Source organism: Ranitomeya imitator, chromosome 2, assembly GCF_032444005.1.
Source record: "Ranitomeya imitator isolate aRanImi1 chromosome 2, aRanImi1.pri, whole genome shotgun sequence".
In the NCBI taxonomy this organism is placed as follows: domain Eukaryota; kingdom Metazoa; phylum Chordata; class Amphibia; order Anura; family Dendrobatidae; genus Ranitomeya; species Ranitomeya imitator.
Window position 1 is genome coordinate 638,833,453 of NC_091283.1, and position 18,366 is coordinate 638,851,818.

General features: G+C 44.4%; 1 protein-coding gene, 1 long non-coding RNA gene and 1 other non-coding gene across 3 annotated transcripts in view; 1 reads left to right on the forward strand and 2 right to left on the reverse strand.

The window, feature by feature from the left end:
• Nucleotides 1-17,983, reverse strand: part of LOC138665345 (oocyte zinc finger protein XlCOF7.1-like) — a 75,364-nt gene extending 57,381 nt beyond the window's left edge. The window contains exon 1 of the mRNA XM_069752739.1: nt 17,931-17,983. Coding sequence (XP_069608840.1) covers nt 17,931-17,945 — 15 coding nt within the window. The 5' untranslated portion in view covers nt 17,946-17,983. The remainder of the gene's footprint in view (nt 1-17,930) is intronic.
• On the reverse strand, nt 3,122-8,239 carry LOC138665349 (uncharacterized). Its single transcript, XR_011318451.1, has 2 exons — nt 8,137-8,239; nt 3,122-4,507 (listed from the first exon to the last, which is right to left on the reverse strand). It is a non-coding gene; the product is annotated as an uncharacterized lncRNA (long non-coding RNA).
• On the forward strand, nt 9,672-9,744 carry TRNAT-UGU (transfer RNA threonine (anticodon UGU)). The gene has a single exon. It is a non-coding gene; the product is annotated as a tRNA-Thr (tRNA).
• Nucleotides 17,984-18,366: the final 383 nt, after the last annotated feature.

Here is an 18,366-nt window from a genome sequence, read left to right on the forward strand (position 1 = left end):
CAGACCCCCCCACGCTCTGGTCCTCCCCAACCGGGACTGTCACAGTCTGCTCCTGTTCACGCATGCGTGCCTCACTCCCTACTTCAGGTAAAGTCATTTGGGGGTTCACCCATACACGTTCTCGCAGAGCTTGTTTTGTCAGCACGTCTCAAGCCTGTCACTAGGAGGTCTCGTAGCATTACATCTGTGGGTCCTACTCCCCTGCCGTCTTTCCTAATAATTGCGGTGTGTAGCTCTTGCAAGGCATTCATATGTTGGGTCACGGTCTCCCCCTCCTTCTGCATCCTACTAAAAAGTCATGTTCTCAGTTCCCCTACATCTGTGGGATCCCCGTGGGTCTCCTCCAAGATCTGTAGCACCTTATTAAAGGTATCCCGATCTCATGGGGTCCGTAACATTACTGAATCCCTGGCTTCTCCGTCTAGGGCCATAATGGCCACCTCAGCCTCCAGCGCTGGGGTCATGGGGCGCATTCTCATCATGCCTCTAAAGCACTCAGTCCAGCTCCAAAGCATAGTGTTGCTCCCTGTGAACTTGGGCAAATTACTCAGCATGGACCCCAAGGAAAGGTGAGTCCTGAGGCCACCCCCAAATACTTGGTCTGCTGCCTGCATGCTATTGGACTGCATCCTGCCGTCTACGCCACTTGTAGAATGCTAGCAGGTGCGTAGGATGCAGTGACACACAGGAGGCAGAAAAAGGGTTAACATGTACTTTATGTTTAGGAATAGTAAGGCTATGTGCACACGTTGCGGAATTGCCGCGGAAATTTCCGCAGCAATTCCTCAACTCCCTACCGCAGGAAATATGCATGCGGAATTGGCATGAGAACACTAGCGTTTTACAAGCTTAATTAGCTTGCAGAATCCTAGCGTTTTCCAAGCGATCTGTAGCATCGCTTGGAAAAATTATTGACAGGTTGGTCACACTTGTCAAACATGGTGTTTGACAAGTGTGACCAACATTTTACTATTGATGCTGCCTATGCAGCATCAATAGTAAAAGATATAATGTTAAAAATAAAAAAAAAATAAAAAAGTGATATTCTTACTTTCCGGCAGCCCCCGCAGCCTATCCGATCCTCATGATGCTCCCGGCAACTCCCGTTCCCAGCGATGCCTTGCGACAATGACCCCAGATGACATAGCATCACGCGAGACCGCTACGTCATCACAGGTCATTGTCGCAAGGCATCAATGGGAACGGGAGCTGCCGGGAGCATCGGTAAGGCCTGGGCTGGATCCGGAGGCCGCCAGAAGGTGAGCATATAACTATTTTTTATTTTAATTCTTTTTTTAAGGGCCTCCACCCTGGGTACCATCCGCACATGATCTGATTACTTTGCGCATGGTGGGCATAGCCCTATGCAGAAAGTAAGCGGATCAATGCATTTTTATGTGTGCGGAATCACCGCGATTCCGCACAAAGAATGAGCATGCTGCGTATTTTTCCGCGATGCAATTCCGCCGCGGAAAAATACGCAACATTAGCACAGCATTGCGGAATCCCATTGAATTCAATGGGTTGTGTTGTTTATGCGTTTTCGTGGGGAAAAAATGCGGCAAAAACGCATACAATCCACAACGTGTGCACATAGCCTAATGGTACAAGCAGGGGGGTAAGGAATGTGATTGGAGGATAGGGGGAAAGTCAAATGCAATATAGTCTAACAGGTTAACTTATCAGTTTCTGTGCGCTGGATGAAGGCGGCTGGAAGATCCCACGACGGTGCCTCAGGCGGCGCGAGATGTCTCCAATCTGATCCCGCAGATGAGCGATGGACTTTCTCCTTGCGACGACGAATCCTCCAGGTTCTTCGGCATGCAATCTCCTGATCTGTGCACACGGTGAGCCAGAGGTGATGGTCGGCGGCACAGAAGAAGAAGCAGAGAGTTCAGTGAGTAAGGCCGAAGTAGGAGCACACAGTCCAGCAGACACAGCCACAGGCACGGGCCCGTCCTCAGCAGGCACCGCAAGGATGGGAATAAGCAGTGCCTCCGTGGTGCTGAGCGGAGCGAAAGTCCGCATTCTATCCTGGTCACTATCCGGTGAGGAAGTATCTCTGGGCTGAGGGTAGGAAGCTTCGGCAGTCTGACTAGCTGGCGGTATAGGCACAGCTAGCATGCGTGGGTCCGTGAAGAGAGAGTTAACCGTCTTACTACTCACAAGCTCGGTCCCCGCCAAGTGTCCTGTCTTCCCGCTCAAACTGCTATTATGTCGGACCCGCCTCCATCAGTCACGTACCCTGTACTGCTCCATTCAGCATTCTCTTCACCCTGCAACACTGGTGACAGCCCTGACGGGTTCGGCACAGATAAGCAGGAGAGACCATCAACTTGGTTCTCCTGCCTACGCGCACACTGAGTGCAGATCCCTGGGCACTATGCTTCTGGTGTGCCTGCGCATGCTTTCCCTCTCTTAAAGGGGCCGTGTGCATTTCCCTAAAATGTCCCCAGCTAATAGCTGGAGGACTCCTACTATTTCAGGCACCTCCTCCAGAATGGAGGTGTCTGAATAACGTTTTTTGTATGTCTGACATGCTTACTAGTTCTCACGTCCCAGTACTTGTTTACCAGACCTGCACTAAAGCTGTGCCAGCCTGCTTATTGCCATGCCCACCCGTTGTCCGTCAGCCATGCCCATCGGCACTTGCTTGGCAGGATATTTTTTGTGTCAGCCAGTACCAGCCCGTGTGTCAATTGTGCCAGTCCTGTACCAGCCGAGCATGTTTGGACTTGCCCAGCCCGTTACAGCATCTATTGGCATAGAATGTGCTTCCGCAAAACATTCCAACTGATTAGGGATCCTGTCATTTGGACCTATCAATTTTAACCAAAAAGGATTAAGCTTCCATTGAGGCCTACTCAACATCGGATCCAATCTGAGAATTAACATTACAGGAATATGGTCTGAAATTCCCCTAATCCCAGGTTCCATGCTTTACCCCCATATCACCACATTACTAGACCCAAATATGTAATCCAGTCTTGACACTGTAAATCTACTTGATGAATGACATGTATATGCTTTGACACCTGGGTGATGTAGTCTCCACAGATCTATTCAGAAAACAGCCCAACCAACCAGACAATGGATCCCCAGAGAAGCACCATACAGGGAATCGATTAAATGCCTTTATTAAATATATATGGCAAAATTAAAAAATATATATAAACAAGCATTAGTGCGCATAATAGGACTCGGAGTCAACACATGTAATTGCTCCAGTGCAAGTAGTAATGGCTGACCCTTCCTTACATATAAGCAATTCACTCAGAAGTACAAAAAAGTGCAAATAGTGAAAGTGCAACAGTGTAAAAATTTATATTCAGACCTTAAATGCATGGGATATGTGCCATATATATATATATATATAAGAGAACTAAAGTGCCATGTGTCACATCATTATCAATATACAGAAGTACATCACATACCAAAAAATGTTTAAAATTAAATCAAAGTGCACAGTGCAAAAAAAGAGGAGGAATGCTGAGAATGTACTGAGTACTACCTTAAGGGGTCGCCACGTCCAGTATTATGCACCCTTACGCACATTTTGGACTTTTGTCCTTCATCAGGGTGTGGCTATTGTACAAATTGGGGGCTTTTTATATGAATCAACCACCTAGCGCCGTGGCCCAGGCTTTTGCGGCGCGTGCACGGTCAGGAGGATCTGGAAGTCCAGGCGCTCGCGCCACGTGACTGGACGTATGGGGACTGCGCACCCGACGTTGCCAAGGACGCGGGGACGCGATGCGCCAGGACTCCGGACCACAGGCAGCGCACGCGCACTACCAGGGGCCCGGTCTAGGAGAGCTGAAGGGAGTGTGTGCAAATCTCAGAAGCCACGGCATATCCACATAAGTCTTACATACTGGCTTCCTATGCGATCTAGCTGGATTACACAGAGTCGTGGATATTACAATATAACCATATATATATATATATACACAAATTATATCCATCACCGAGCTACATGGGGATTATTCTAATATACCGACAGTGCATAAATTAAGTACAGAAAGTGTACAATCTAATAAGGACCAATATAAAAAAGTTTTTTTTACATATAATACAGTATATGTATATATATATAAACACATACATATATATATATGTAGCTACATACCAACATGTGCTACACACAAATGCAGCATGAAAAAGGGGAAATAAATAGAAATGGGGAATATATAGAAAATAACAATAAAATAAATAAATACAAACAACTTACTAGGTGATAGAGATATCTTTGGATTATAAATAAAAAACATATACCATTGCTCCCAAATGTAGTCCAATCAGATCATATGGAGCGATTACAAACGATGATTAAAGAGTACAGACAAAAAATTATTACTAAATCGCAAAGAATACAAATATAATCCGAATGCATTATATAGGAAATTCCTTCTTCATAGATGAACCAAGGCACACGAGCACAGTCCATCAAGGAGTACCGGTCCATCAGATATCCCAAAAATAGATTTGCACAAGATGATAAAAATGACTAAAATGATAAAAATAAAAATGGTTAAAATCACAATGGCTTTAAAATACTGGTTAAAATCACAAAATGAATTGGTGGTTTTTAAAGAAAGGGAACAAAGCTTAGATTCTCATTCAGACCCTTTGGTGATACCGTATCTAGAGTCCAGATCCATTTAGTCTCCATTTTAGCTAAAGATATACCAATTTCCCCACCCCTTTCAGTTAGTACAATAGTATCAATGTCAATGACTTTCAATTGGGATGGGTCACAATTGTGGTGGGTCTTAAAGTGTTTAGGGATAGTCTTTAATGTTAAAATATCATCAATATCTTTTGCAGCCTGTATCCCCAACACATGTTCACGAACTCTTACTTTAAGTTGCCTTGTCGTCATACCTACATAAATTAGTAGGCACGGGCATGTGGCATAATAAATCACGGCCTTAGACGTGCATGTTATGGCATGTCTGATTCTAAATGTTTTTGTCCCCTTAGAATCACTAAAAGTATGGGCCTTCGTGATGTTAGGGCAGGCAACACATTTGCCACATGGCTTACACCCCAATTGTTGCTTGGCATTGTTCAAAAATGTAACATGGGTAGGGTTAAATTGGTAATGGCTCTTCACTAAACAATCCCTCAAGTTCCTAGATCTTCTGCATGTGATATTTGGTCTTTCTCCAACATATTGTGATAAATAGGATCCGCTCTCAGTATTCCCCATGATTTGGATAATTGGGCCATCATCACATCCATTTGACAATGATATTGGATGATAAATCTAACTATCTGGTTGGATTTCGATGGCATACTACCATACAGGGCCTGATGCCGAGTGGTGTTTTTTGCTCGATTATAGCCCCTTTTTATTGACCGTCGACTATACCCGCGTTCCAGGAATCTTTCTTTTAACTCTATGGCCTGTTCTTCGAATTCCATATCATCCGAACAGATCCTCCTTAGCCGCAGAAATTGCCCTATGGGAATTGAATTTTGTCATTGCAGGGGGATGAGAAGATGTTGCGTGTAAGAGAGAATTATATATGTATATATTTTTATATACCGTATATTTACTTTTTATCAGTGTTTTATATATTTTATTTAGGTAAATTATAGTGCTTCTGTGGTTCTAATACAGATCTATTCAGCTATTACCCTCCATATATCTTGATAGAACATTAGAAAAGGATGGAATCATTTGAGGGTTATCGTCTTGTCTTAGACTATCGTCCATAATAACCCATACATAAAACATAAGCATCTGGGTAGTTCAGCGCATAGCTCACTGCCTTTTGGACAATTGTTAAATTTGCCGGGTGTGGAGTGTAAATACCGAACATTAAAAATTCCTTGGAGTTAAGTAGATCTAAACTGACGGGTGGATTGGGTCTCCCGGATCTCGCAATTTATAGCTACGCATCAATGGGAACTTGTATTCTAGACCTTTATCACAGTAAAAACAACAAAAAATGGGTAAACCTAGAAAACGATCTTAACGGATGCGACTCCCGAGTTGTTCTTTGGACAGGAGACAGGGGGCCAGGACCAGGCACTTACATACCCTTCCTCACACGAAACATACTGCTTCTTATTAAAAACCGAAACAAAGACCTTCAGATCACAACTCTCCCGGGCCCCTTAATTCCAATTTATGACAATTCTGCTTTTCCGGCGGGGCTGAATAGAGAGACATTTCTACATAAGAGAAAAGATTCCAATCCCATCATCCATGACTACTTAAAAGAAACTGGTATGAAGACCCTTCGGGAACTATTCCCAGAGGAGGAATCACACTCTGTTGATTGGTTCTTCTATGAACAACTAAAAAGTTATATCCACTCAATCTCTAAACAAGCCAATATCAGCAGACCGCTAACTCCCTTTGAGAAGCTTTGTATATCAGCAAATCCCCCGGATCATACTGTCTCGCTGCTGTATAAAATCTTCCAAGAGGGGAGGGCTCCACTGCAGGGTTGGCCATTGTTTTTCTCGAAGTGGGAGGACGATCTGGGAAGGTCCTTGTCATCTGAAGATAGGGGAAAAATTCTTCTCTTCTCATCTAGATCGTCATTATGCGCGGTATCACAGGAGAGGAGCTATAAGATTCTAGCAAGATGGTACAGATGCCCCTCCATGGTACATGCGGTGTTCCCCACGACCCCTGACACCTGCTGGAGATGTCTAAAGGAGATAGGCTCTTACATGCATATCTGGTGGGACTGCCCCCCCATAAAGGATTTGTGGTTGGCTGTTTTTGAACTTCATAACAAGCTGTCTATCATACAGATCCAACCTTCACCAAGTATAGCATTGTTGTCTCTATGCGACTTGTCAATATCTAGGTTCAAGAAGGGTATCCTTAGACACTTTCTTACTGCAGTCAGAAATCTAATTCCTCGGTTTTGGAAACAAGAAAAATTTCCTTCCCGTACAGAATTTGTGGCAGAACTTAATAACATCTATAGAATGGAGCAGCTGATAAACCAGTCACCAGGTAACGCAGAAAAAACCTACAACATATGGGCCCCCTGGATCGCTTTTAGGGAAACTCCTGAACTAGACCTCTGGGTTTCCAGAACCCGACACATTGTATAGCTTGTTCTCGTGTACATCCGGGCCGTTTCTTGACGTGTGTTCTGTCCGCTAGGATACGGAGGCAGCCACACTCCTTCCCCGAATTTCGCCCACCCTCTTCCATTCCTCCCTTCTTCTTGTCCTTCTTCCTTTCCCCTTTTCTGACTTTCTATGTTTGTCTTCCCCATATGCAGTTTGATTATATATATATAGTATTTTAAATGAATACAAAAGAACATATCAACGGTTACCAGCTATCCCGGATGTTTTCTATTATTATTATCTCATATTCTCGGGTCAGCCAATAGCATTATTAACCAGACAGTTAAAGTATAAGATTTAATTGTTACAACAATGCTCTTCTTGTTCGACTTGTAATTACCGCCTACCATTGCACAGATTTACCAGTTTGTAATGTTTACCTTTAATCTTTATTGCTGTGACCAATAAAATGATTTATACTAAAATTCCTTGGAGTTCATCATGGAATTTACCAAAACAAATCCCCCTTCTGGATCTTTGTAGGCGACCTAAACCTCCCATCTGAGCTTTTTGAATTAGAAGCAAGGTCCCTCTCGAGTAACTCGTGTGGAAACAATGTAGCAAGAACTTTCCCGCTGAACTGAAGTTTCCACTTGCCATGGATACAGTGATCGATGAAGAGGGAACACTCCTGTCAAGGACAGACTCTCTGTCATGATCCCAGTGCTGGGTTTCACCTGCACGCCAGGGGTTAATGTGTTGATTAGTGCAGGCTCTGACCTGCACACCTGGGGCTTGTTATTGGCCTCTCTTTGGTTCGGGGTGAGCTTCTTATAGTCCTGGGAAGCTTCAATCTCTGTCAGTTATACTTTTGCTATTGGCTGAGTGTGTTGACCTCTGTTTGCTTGTGCCTTGTGCCAGTATTGTAGCTTGCTTGTATGGTTCTGACTCAGTTCTGTTCCCTGGTGTGATTTTGCCTTCTGATTCTGTACTGTGTATCTGCTTCTCTGGTTTTCTGACTCCTGCCACGTCCCTGACTATTCTTTATTTCCTTGCTCCTTGTGTACTGCGTTTCCGTTCCCGTTTACTGACCTCGGCTTGTCTTGGATTGCGCCTCCCTCTGCCTCATCCTTTCCCTGGTGTCCGGTGACTCCCTTTCCCTTCTCCTGTACCCTTTGTTCCTGTAGTATCCTGCATACTCCTGCTACAGGACTCTAAGCCCCGCCCCCCGTTGTCACGTGACCACAGTTCCATTCAGTACATTCACTACTTGGCGTTCTGCTCACTCCAGCTCAGCTGTTACGGTGTTTTCTTGCCCAGCTCTCGGGTGCTGTGAGTATAGCTGTCACAGGCTGTCTGAGACTCTGGGTTCTCACTGTCAGGGCAGCATAAACCACTGGGAAGTGCCACCTGGTGGTTTCTCCTGATACTCTCCTACTGGCCTAGGGCTTTGGAATCTTTTACACTTCACAGGACACATCACTGTGGTTGTGTGGAACATCCTAACTGTCTTTCGCAATCCCTTCACATGACTGCTTAGCTTGCCAAACTCAGTTGACCTTCATTAATTCTGCGTGGGTAGCTGCCTCAGCAGGCTTGGAAATGGGTGATTTTTGGAAGGACAAGGCCAGACATGACGGTTTTGTCACATGCGTCACCTGTCTGATCTGCTCCTGGAAGCTGGGAAAGGGAAGATGTCACAGAAGATTCCAGATTTAGCTCATCGAAGACCTTTCAGAAGACCAGCAGGAAGGCCTGGCCTGCAGGTCCGAGGTGATAGGAGCCCCTTTTTCCATAGGGGGTTGGGCCATGCTAGGGCATCTCCAGCTAGGTAACACATTAGGAATCTCACCTTGACCCATTCGGAAGAAAGCCGATGACCCCAAACTTCATAGTGCCGCATGCACTGCTCTAGGAACCTATGGCACTGCTTCGGATCCCCATAGTACTGTGACAGATTAGACAGGACAGGTTTCACTCCAGGAGCATGTTTTAAATTGAACCGTAGCTGCTGCAACTTGGGCTGGAGCAACTGACGTCAGTGCTTCCAATCGGGCATCTAATGTCTGCAGATGGATGTGCGTCTCACTCTGCTCTATTCAACAACCAGGGAGCTGGTGATGTCGAATTGAAGTCCAGATAGAAGAGGAGGCATTTGAAGGGACTGGGGTGGTGCTGAGCACAATCTGGATTTGCCAATCGGACCGGACCTCACAATGTACATGCAGCATGGGACATGAATAATGCACTTTTTCGAAGGTTTGGAAGGGCACCTCTGATTGTATAAAGGGGTTGTAGGAACCCCAGATATATGTTTTTAAGGGTGATGGTTATGGTTTATGGGGTTAAAACTGGTGACAAGTTATCTTTAAGATCCGTTTTTCTCTATTTTGCACTCCTCATGAACTTTTTTTTTTTCACAGCACAACCTGTTTCATATCCTATACATAATCCATATGCTGGAGAACTTGGCTGCAGTTATATCGCAACACATCTAATCAGTGATGTCCTTGATACATTTTCTCCCAGTAGTTGTCCAACAGGTTTTTTGCCAGTTGGGTGTAGCTGCACCTTGTCTACAGTTCCAGTATGTTGACTCACTAGCCTTAAAGTAATCTCTTACAGCAGGCTCCATAGCTCAGTGGTTAGAGCACTGGTCTTGTAAACCAGGGGTCGCGAGTTCAATTCTCGCTGGGGCCTCAACTCTGTTTTTAATTATATTATTTTAACCCCTTAGTGACCGAGCCAAATTTTTGAAATCTGACCAGTGTCACTTTATGTGGTAATAAATCTGCAACGCTTTAACAAATCCCAGTGATTTTGAGATTGTTTTTTCGTGACACATTATACTTTATGATAATGGTAAATTTAGTTCAACATTTTTTGTGTTAATTTATAAAAAATATAAAAAATGTGAGAAAAATGTTAAAAAATTAGCAATTTTCTAAATTTGAATGATTATCCCTTTAATCCAGATAGTCATACCACAGCAAACCATTAATAAATAACATTTCCCACATGTCTGCTTTACATCAGCACCATTTGTAAAATGTTATTTTATTTTGTTAGCATTTTAGGAGGTTTAAAAATGTAGCAGCAATTTTTCATTTTTTCAAAGAAATTTACCACATTTATTTTTTTAGGGACTTATCCATGTTTGAAGTGACTTTAGGGGTCCCATATATTGGGAAACCCACAAACGTGATACCATTTTAAAAACAGCACCCCCAAACATATTGAAAACTGCTGTCAGGTAGTTTATTAACCCTTCAGGTGCTTTACAGGAATTAATGCAAAGTGGCATGACAGAAATGAAAATGTGTATTTTTACCACCTAAATGTTGCTAACTTCTAAACAGATTACTATAGCCATCAGACTCTAAGGCCGCTATTTGGTCATGAATTGCCATCGCAAACATCAGGACAACAAAATCATGATCTGAGGGCACCAATTGGGATAAAGAAGAAGCCCCCACACTCTGTTAACCATTTATAATGATGTAGTCACTATTGACAGCAGCATCTAAGGGGTTAAACAGATTTAGAAGGTGCAAATACTGATCTTGGCTGATACAGCAAGTTGTCAGCTATAGTGTACAACCGACAGATGCTGGATTGTCACCTGTATGGGGAGGCTATTCTCTTATATCTCAGGTCAGTTAAAAGACGTATTGGCGGTCATTAAGGGGTTAAGATTGTACGAAAGGGACATGAGACTTTTCTTCAATGTTTTCAATAACCTGTTAATGCTCTGCAAAATGTTTAGGCTATATGCATACGTTGTGGAATTTTCTGCGGGGATTCTTCCTCTCTTGGCAGAAAACGCAGTTGAAAATTCGCATGGTTTTTCATGCGTTTTTTTCATGCAGATTTGTATGCGTTTTTGTAAGCTAAATAAAGATCTATTATTTAACAAAAAAAAGGATTGTGATGTAATTTCTTTGTTCAACCTCTTCTTTTACATACTCCATTGAAGAATAATGTTTACACACATAGAGATAGACAGATAGATAGATAGATAGATAGATAGATAGATCTATAGATAGAAAAATATACAAAAAAAACTGTCCAGCACCTCCTAAGTATGAACATGTGCAAGCTGCCAGACTGCATTATATAGGAAAAAAAAGCACAGCAACACTATGTATGAGTTTAGGCCATGTGAAAACACAGAAAAACATTAAAAACATATAATCTAGATTTTACTACTTACCGTATATACTCGAGTATAAGCCGACCCGAGTATAAGCCGACCCCCCTAATTTTGCCACAAAAAACTGGGAAAACTTAATGACTCGAGTATAAGCCTAGGGTGGGAAATGCAGCAGCTACCGGTCAATGTCAAAAGTAAAAATAGATACCAATAAAAGTAAAATTAATTGAGACATCAGTAGGTTAAGTGTTTTTGAATATCCATATTGAATCAGGAGCCCCATATAATGCTCCATAAAGTTTATGATGGCTCCATAAGATGCTTCATATTAAAATATGCCCCATATAATCTAATATATAAAGCTGAATGTGTGTGTGTATGTATGTATGTATGTCCGGGATTGGCATCTGCACCGTCGCAGCTACAGCCACAAAATTTTGCACAGTCACACGTCTGGACCCCGAGAGCGTCATAGGCTATGTTGTGAGGCGAAATTTTAACCCCGCGCGTTCCAATTCACCAAACAATTTTGCCCCTATCTACATAATGGGGAAAAAGTGAAAGGAAAAGTGTTGGAGGCGTCGCAGCTACAGCCACAAAATTTTGCACAGTCACACGTCTGGACCCCGAGAGCGTCATAGGCTATGTTGTGAGGTGAAATTTTAACCCCGCGCTTTCTAATTCACCAAACAATTTTGCCCCTATCTACATAATGGGGAAAAAGTGAAAGGAAAAGTGTTGGAGGCAAATTGACAGCTGCCAGATGTGAACAAGGGGGACTTAAAGAATGAAAGCGATAGCACCAAAGAGTATATACCGTACAGTTGCTAAGGTGGGGCCCCGACATGGGATACTCATCACACACGGGGATATGAACACACACACAAAATGCACCACTTACTACCACGTGCTTGAACACATATACCACCCTCAGCACACATTTCACCACACATACACCAACCTCGCCACATAAATGTCAAAACACAAAAGTCGCACCTGATGCCTCTTGGCAATTGGCTGGGGACACCTTAGGAAGGTACACACTGTCTCAATAAGAATTAGGAAGTGCCGGGGCTGCCGTACTAAGCATACAGCCAGGAAGTATGCAGCAAGCAAGGACATGAAGCCCACAGCAAGGAGCCGGCAGAGGACAGAACTCACAGCATGACCTGGAGTGGTGAGTAAGATGAGAGATGGGAAGCCATGCAGTGATGCCGGCAGGGATGTTACAATTTAGAAACAAAAATACTAACGTTTTAACTCAGGAAGACTTCAGAAATCAATATTTTGTGGAATAACCATGATTTTTATTCACAGCTTTCATGCATCTTGGCATGCTTTCCACCAGTCTTTCACACTGCTTGTGGGTGACCTTATGCCACTCCTGGTACAAAAATGTAAGCAGTTCTTCTTTGTTTGATGGTTTTCCATCTTCCTCTTGATTACATTCCATAGGTTTTCAGTGAGGTTCAGGTCTGGAGATTGGGCTGGCCATGACAGGGATTTGATGTGGTGGTCCTTCATCCACACCTTGATTGACCTAGCTGTGTGGCATGGCGCACAGTCCTCAGAGTTGGGGAACATTGCCTGAGCAGAAGGAATCAACTGTTTTTCTAGGATAACCTTGTATGCGGCTTGATTCATACGTCCTTCTCAAAGAACAACCTGCCCAATTCCAGCCTTGCTGAAGCATCCCCAGATCATCACCGATCCTCCACCAAATTTCACAGTGGGTGCAAGATACTGTGGCTTGTACACTTCTCCATGTCTGTCTAACCATTAGACGACCAGGTGTTGATCTGGGGATGCTTCGGCAAGGAGAAAGGTTCCCCCTTAGACCCAATGAGGGCACAAAACCACCACAAACTTTGTCCTCAAAAACTCTCATGGTCCCTCTTGCTGTATGAGAACACAAAACAATTATTTTATGCTACGCTCGCATAAAGAGCATCTTGTGAGTTTTTGATGTTGCAAATTTTCTATACCAATTAGCTACATAAAGTTACTTGCATTGTTTTGTGTTTTTTTTACTTGTTTCCCTTTGTTGTGTTTTTTTCAGTTGCAGTCCCTTTTTGCGATGTAATGTTTCAAATAAAACAGGTTTTGTTTTGGATACTTCTGGTTACCTGGCTTTGATAAAACTTTATTGATAAAGTAATACGCGGGTTACATGCATTTGCACAAACACAATAAAACTGCATATGCTTTTTTCAACCTGCAGGTTTTCTTCATTCCAATCAATGGAAAAAATCCACAAATAAAATGCATAGTTACTGCAAAAGGAATTCATATATTGCAAATTTCAAACACGCACCGTCGGTCAGTCGACGCTGCATAATAATAAAAACACAGTGGACATGAGATTTCTAAAAATCCCACTTTCCTAGAACTGGAAGATGCAGCGTTTTTTTGCACATCGAAAATATAAAGCATCAAAAACACAGGAAATAGTAAACATGGCTTTTACCTAATGCTATAAGACACAAGAACTTTTAGACCATTTTAAGTTTTCAAAGAACTTGTGTTGGAAATGTTATGCAATGAGCTCGATGCACATCTGTTGGCGTTTTAACTCTTTGGTGATCAATAGAAACAACACCAAATACTACAGAATATTGGTGGATAAAACTATCGAGTATTGGCTGAAATATTCAATCATTTGGATCTGATACTTGCTAACCATCAAAATCTAACCTGTTAACCCACCGCTTAGCATTAGCTAAAACAGTAATTCCTCTTTTCTGGTTACATCACGTATTAAGGAGTGGATACAGTAGTGTAGCTATAGGGGGCCGAGGGGTCGGTGGCCCAGGACCCCGCGCTCTGAGGGGGCCCACCCAGAGCTACGCTATGTAACTGTATTGGCGTGCACAGCGCGCCGATACAGTTACATTAACAACATGCCGGCAGAAGGAGGTATCTTTCTATGCGACTACCAGAGTGCTCGTGATGTGATCTTGGTCGCCAATGGGTTACTATAACAGCCATGGGTCTGTTGAAAACCTCTGTGCTTGTCATTACGTAGCTCCATTGAAACCCCACTTGTGAACAGGCTTCAAAGGAGACCATGATTATTACTGTGTGCAGCGATACTGTGATATTGCTGTTCATAGTACAAGTGATCAGATGATCGCATGTTCAAGTAAGAACAGTGTTGTTCTCTGCACTCCTCCTGTACTGGCTGTGAGCGTCGGTCAGCCAGAAAGCAGAGCGGTGACGTCACCGCTCTGCTTTCCGGCCTCTGTGCTCACAACAAGTACAGGAGGAGTGCAGAGAAGCTGAGCGCCGGGGACAGACAGCGGTAGGTAAGTATGTACTGTTTTTTTTTTTTTACTTTTACGCTGGTAACCAGGGTAAACATCGGGTTACTAAGCGCGGCCCTGCGCTTAGTTACCCGATGTTTACCCTGGTTACCCGGGGACTTCGGGATCGTTGGTCGCTGGAGAGCTGTCTGTGTGACAGCTCTCCAGCGACCAAACAGCGACGCTGCAGCGATCCGGATCGTTGTCGGTATCGCTGCAGCGTCGCTTAATGTGAAGGGGCCTTTAGAGTCATAACTGGTTTTGTGACTGCCGCTGATACTAAAGCCATGACTTTGTTCTTCTTTTCTCCCGGTAGAAGACAAGTCTTCTCTCGAGTTTAAAGGGAACCTGTCACCCCCAAAATCGATGGTGAGGTAAGCTCACCGTCATCAGGGGCTTATCTACAGCATTCTGTAATGCTGTAGATAAGCCGCCGATGTTACCTGAAAGAGGAGAAAAAGACGTTAGATTATACTGACCCAGGGGCGGTCCCGCTGCGGTCTGGTCAAATGGGTGTCTCAGGTCCGCTCCGGCGCCTCCCATCTTCACTCCATGACGTCCTCTTCTGATCTTCACGCTGCGGCTCCGGCGCAGGCGTACTTTGTCTGCCCTGTTGAGGGCAGAGGAAAGTACTGCAGTGCGCAGGCGCCGGAAAGGTCAGAGAGGCCCGGCGCCTGCGCACTGCAGTACTTTTCTCTGCCCTCAACAGGGCAGACAAAGTAAGCCTGTGCCGGAGCCGCGGCGTGAAGACCAGAAGAGGACGTCATGGAATGAAGATGGGAGGTGCCGGAGCGGACCTGAGACACCCATCGGAGCAGGACCGCCCTCTCTAGACCCATCCTCTGTATCTAGCTATCGCCCTATATCACTTCTCCCTTATGCCTCCAAACTACTGGAACAACACGTCTACCTTGAACTGTCCTCCCATCTTTCTTCTTGCTCCCCCTTTGACCGCTTAAATCTGGCTTCCGGTCACACCATTCTACTGAAACTGCCCTAAATAAGGTCACCAACGACCTCTTAACCGCCAAGAGCAAGCGACACTACTCTGTCCTCCTCCTCCTCGACCTGTCGGCTGCCTTTGACACAGTGGACCATTCCCTATTATTACAGATCCTCCCATCCCTTGGCATCACAGACTTGGCCCTATCCTGGATCTCATCATACCTAACAGACCGGACATTCAGCGTCTCCCACTCACACACGTTGGAATAAGCAATGAAATAGGGCGCACTACCAACATATAAATCTAATATAAAAAAATATATCCATAAATACGGGGTGCAAGCGAGTGACAAAACGACCAAATATAACCAGCAGAAAGAAAAGTATCACTCCAGTTATGCACACCACGTATAAACAATGAAAACATAATGTAGGAAAAAACACAAGATTTTATTGACACACAGCATAATAAAACATACTTAAAAACAGAAAGGCAAGGCCCTGTCCATAACACTCAGTAAATACAGAGTACAATAATATATATAACCCATAATAAGCATACTGATAACCACAAAAAAAAAAAAAAAAAAAAAGCACTGGAACCGCCAGGAAAAACCTCAGAGCACTAGAAGAAGGGGTTACCCAAGTGGTGACCAGAGCGGAGTCCGTGGGCAGCCAGGCAAGCAAGACAGGAACCAGAGCTGCTCTGGTTCCTGTCTTGCTTGCCTGGCTGCCCACGGACTCCGCTCTGGTCACCACTTGGGTAACCCCTTCTTCTAGTGCTCTGAGGTTTTTCCTGGCGGTTCCAGTGCTTTTTTTTTTTTTTTTTCTCCCACTGTTATTTTGGGATCCTGTTGCCTTACTGGCTTAGGGTAGATATTTTTGTCCCATGAGCCGTTCAGGCTAAATGCACTATTTGGATGTTTACTGGCCACTTAGGATTTTGTATACATCCGCCTGGGTTGGTTAGTTTGTCCTGTGAGCTGGCCACGTATGGTCTGCATCTAGTCCTAGGGTACAGGCAGGCTTATAGTATTGGTTATCAGTATGCTTATTATGGGTTATATATATTATTGTACTCTGTATTTACTGAGTGTTATGGACAGGGCCTTGCCTTTCTGTTTTTAAGTATGTTTTATTATGCTGTGTGTCAATAAAATCTTGTGTTTTTTCCTACATTATGTTTTCATTGTTTATACGTGGTGTGCATAACTGGAGTGATACTTTTCTTTCTGCTGGTTATATTTCCCACTCACACACCACCTCCTCACCTCGCCCCCTATCTGTCGGAGTCCCACAAGGTTCAGTGCTTGGGCCCCTGTTCTTCTACATTTACACCTTTGACCTGGGACAGCTCATAGAATCTCATGGCTTGCAGTATCACCTCTATGCTGGTGACACACAGATCTACATCTCTGGACCAGATATCACCTCCCTACTAACCAGAATCCCTCAATGTCTGTCCACTATTTCATCCTTCTTCTTCGCTAGATTTCTGAAACTTAACATGGACAAAACAGAATTCATCATCTTTCCCCCATCTCACGCGACCCCCCCAACGAGCATATCCATTACAGTGCATGGCTGCCCACTCTCCCCAGTCCCACAAGCTCGCTGCCTCGGGGTAATCCTTGACGCTGATCTCTCCTTCAAACCACATATCCAAGCCCTCTCCACTTCCTGCCGACTTCAACTCAAAAATATTTCACGAATCCGTACATTCCTCAACCAAGAATCTGCAAAAACCCTAGTCCATGTCCTCATCATCTCTCGCCTTGACTACTGAAACCTCCTGCTCTGTGGCCTCCTCTCTAACACTCTTGCACCCCTCCAATCTATTCTAAACTCTGCTGCCCGACTAATCCACCTGTCCCCCCGCTATTCCCCAACCTCTCCCCTCTGTCAATCCCTTCACTGGCTCTCCATTGCCCAGAGACTCCACTACAAAACCCTAACCATGACGTACAAAGCCATCCACAACCTGTCTCCTCCATACATCTGTGACCTCGTCTCCCGGTACTTACCTACACGCAACCTCCGATCCTCACAAGATCTCTTTCTCTACTCCCCTCTTATCTCCTCTTCCCACAATCGTATACAAGATTTCTCTCGCGTATCACCCCTACTCTGGAACCCTCTACCACAACACATCAGACTCTCGCCTACCATCGAAACCTTCAAAAAGAACCTGAAGACCCACCAGTTCCGACAAGCCTACAACCTGCAGTAACCACCGATCAACCAAACCGCTGCATGACCAGCTCTATCCTCACCTACTGTATTCTCACCCATCCCTTGTAGATTGTGAGCCTTCGTGGGCAGGGTCCTCACTCCTCCTGCATCAGTTATGACTTGTATTGTTTATGATTATTGTACTTGTTTTTATTATGTATACCTCTCCTCACATGTAAAGCGCCATGGAATAAATGGCGCTATAGCAATAAATAATAATAATAACATGGTAAACTTTCACAAAGATCACTCACCACTCTGTCGTTCATTCTAGGGTACCGGATATGGAGGCTGGATCAGTTTACATGATCATTCTACCCTGGAGGTGATGGACTCATGTCCTGCTCTGTTCTTCTGGCTGGGTGGCTGCTGTTCCTGAAATGCATCCATTATCCAGGATGAAGCTGCTGCAAGCCTCCATATCTTGTGACCATTCCTCCATATATACTTGAGGGACGGTCCTGCCACATCACTTCTCTTCCGGCTCCTTCCCTGTCAGACTTGGTCCGGCGCCCTGTGTGCAGGGAGCTTCGTAGCCCTGCCCATACGCAGACTCGGATTGTCACTTACTTTCTGGCAAGCTGCGTTTTCAGGGTACACCAGATATTCCTTCACGCTCCCTGCACATGCACAGACCCGGGCGCCCCACTGCTTTCCAGCGTGCTTGTCACAGGGTCACGCTGGATCTTT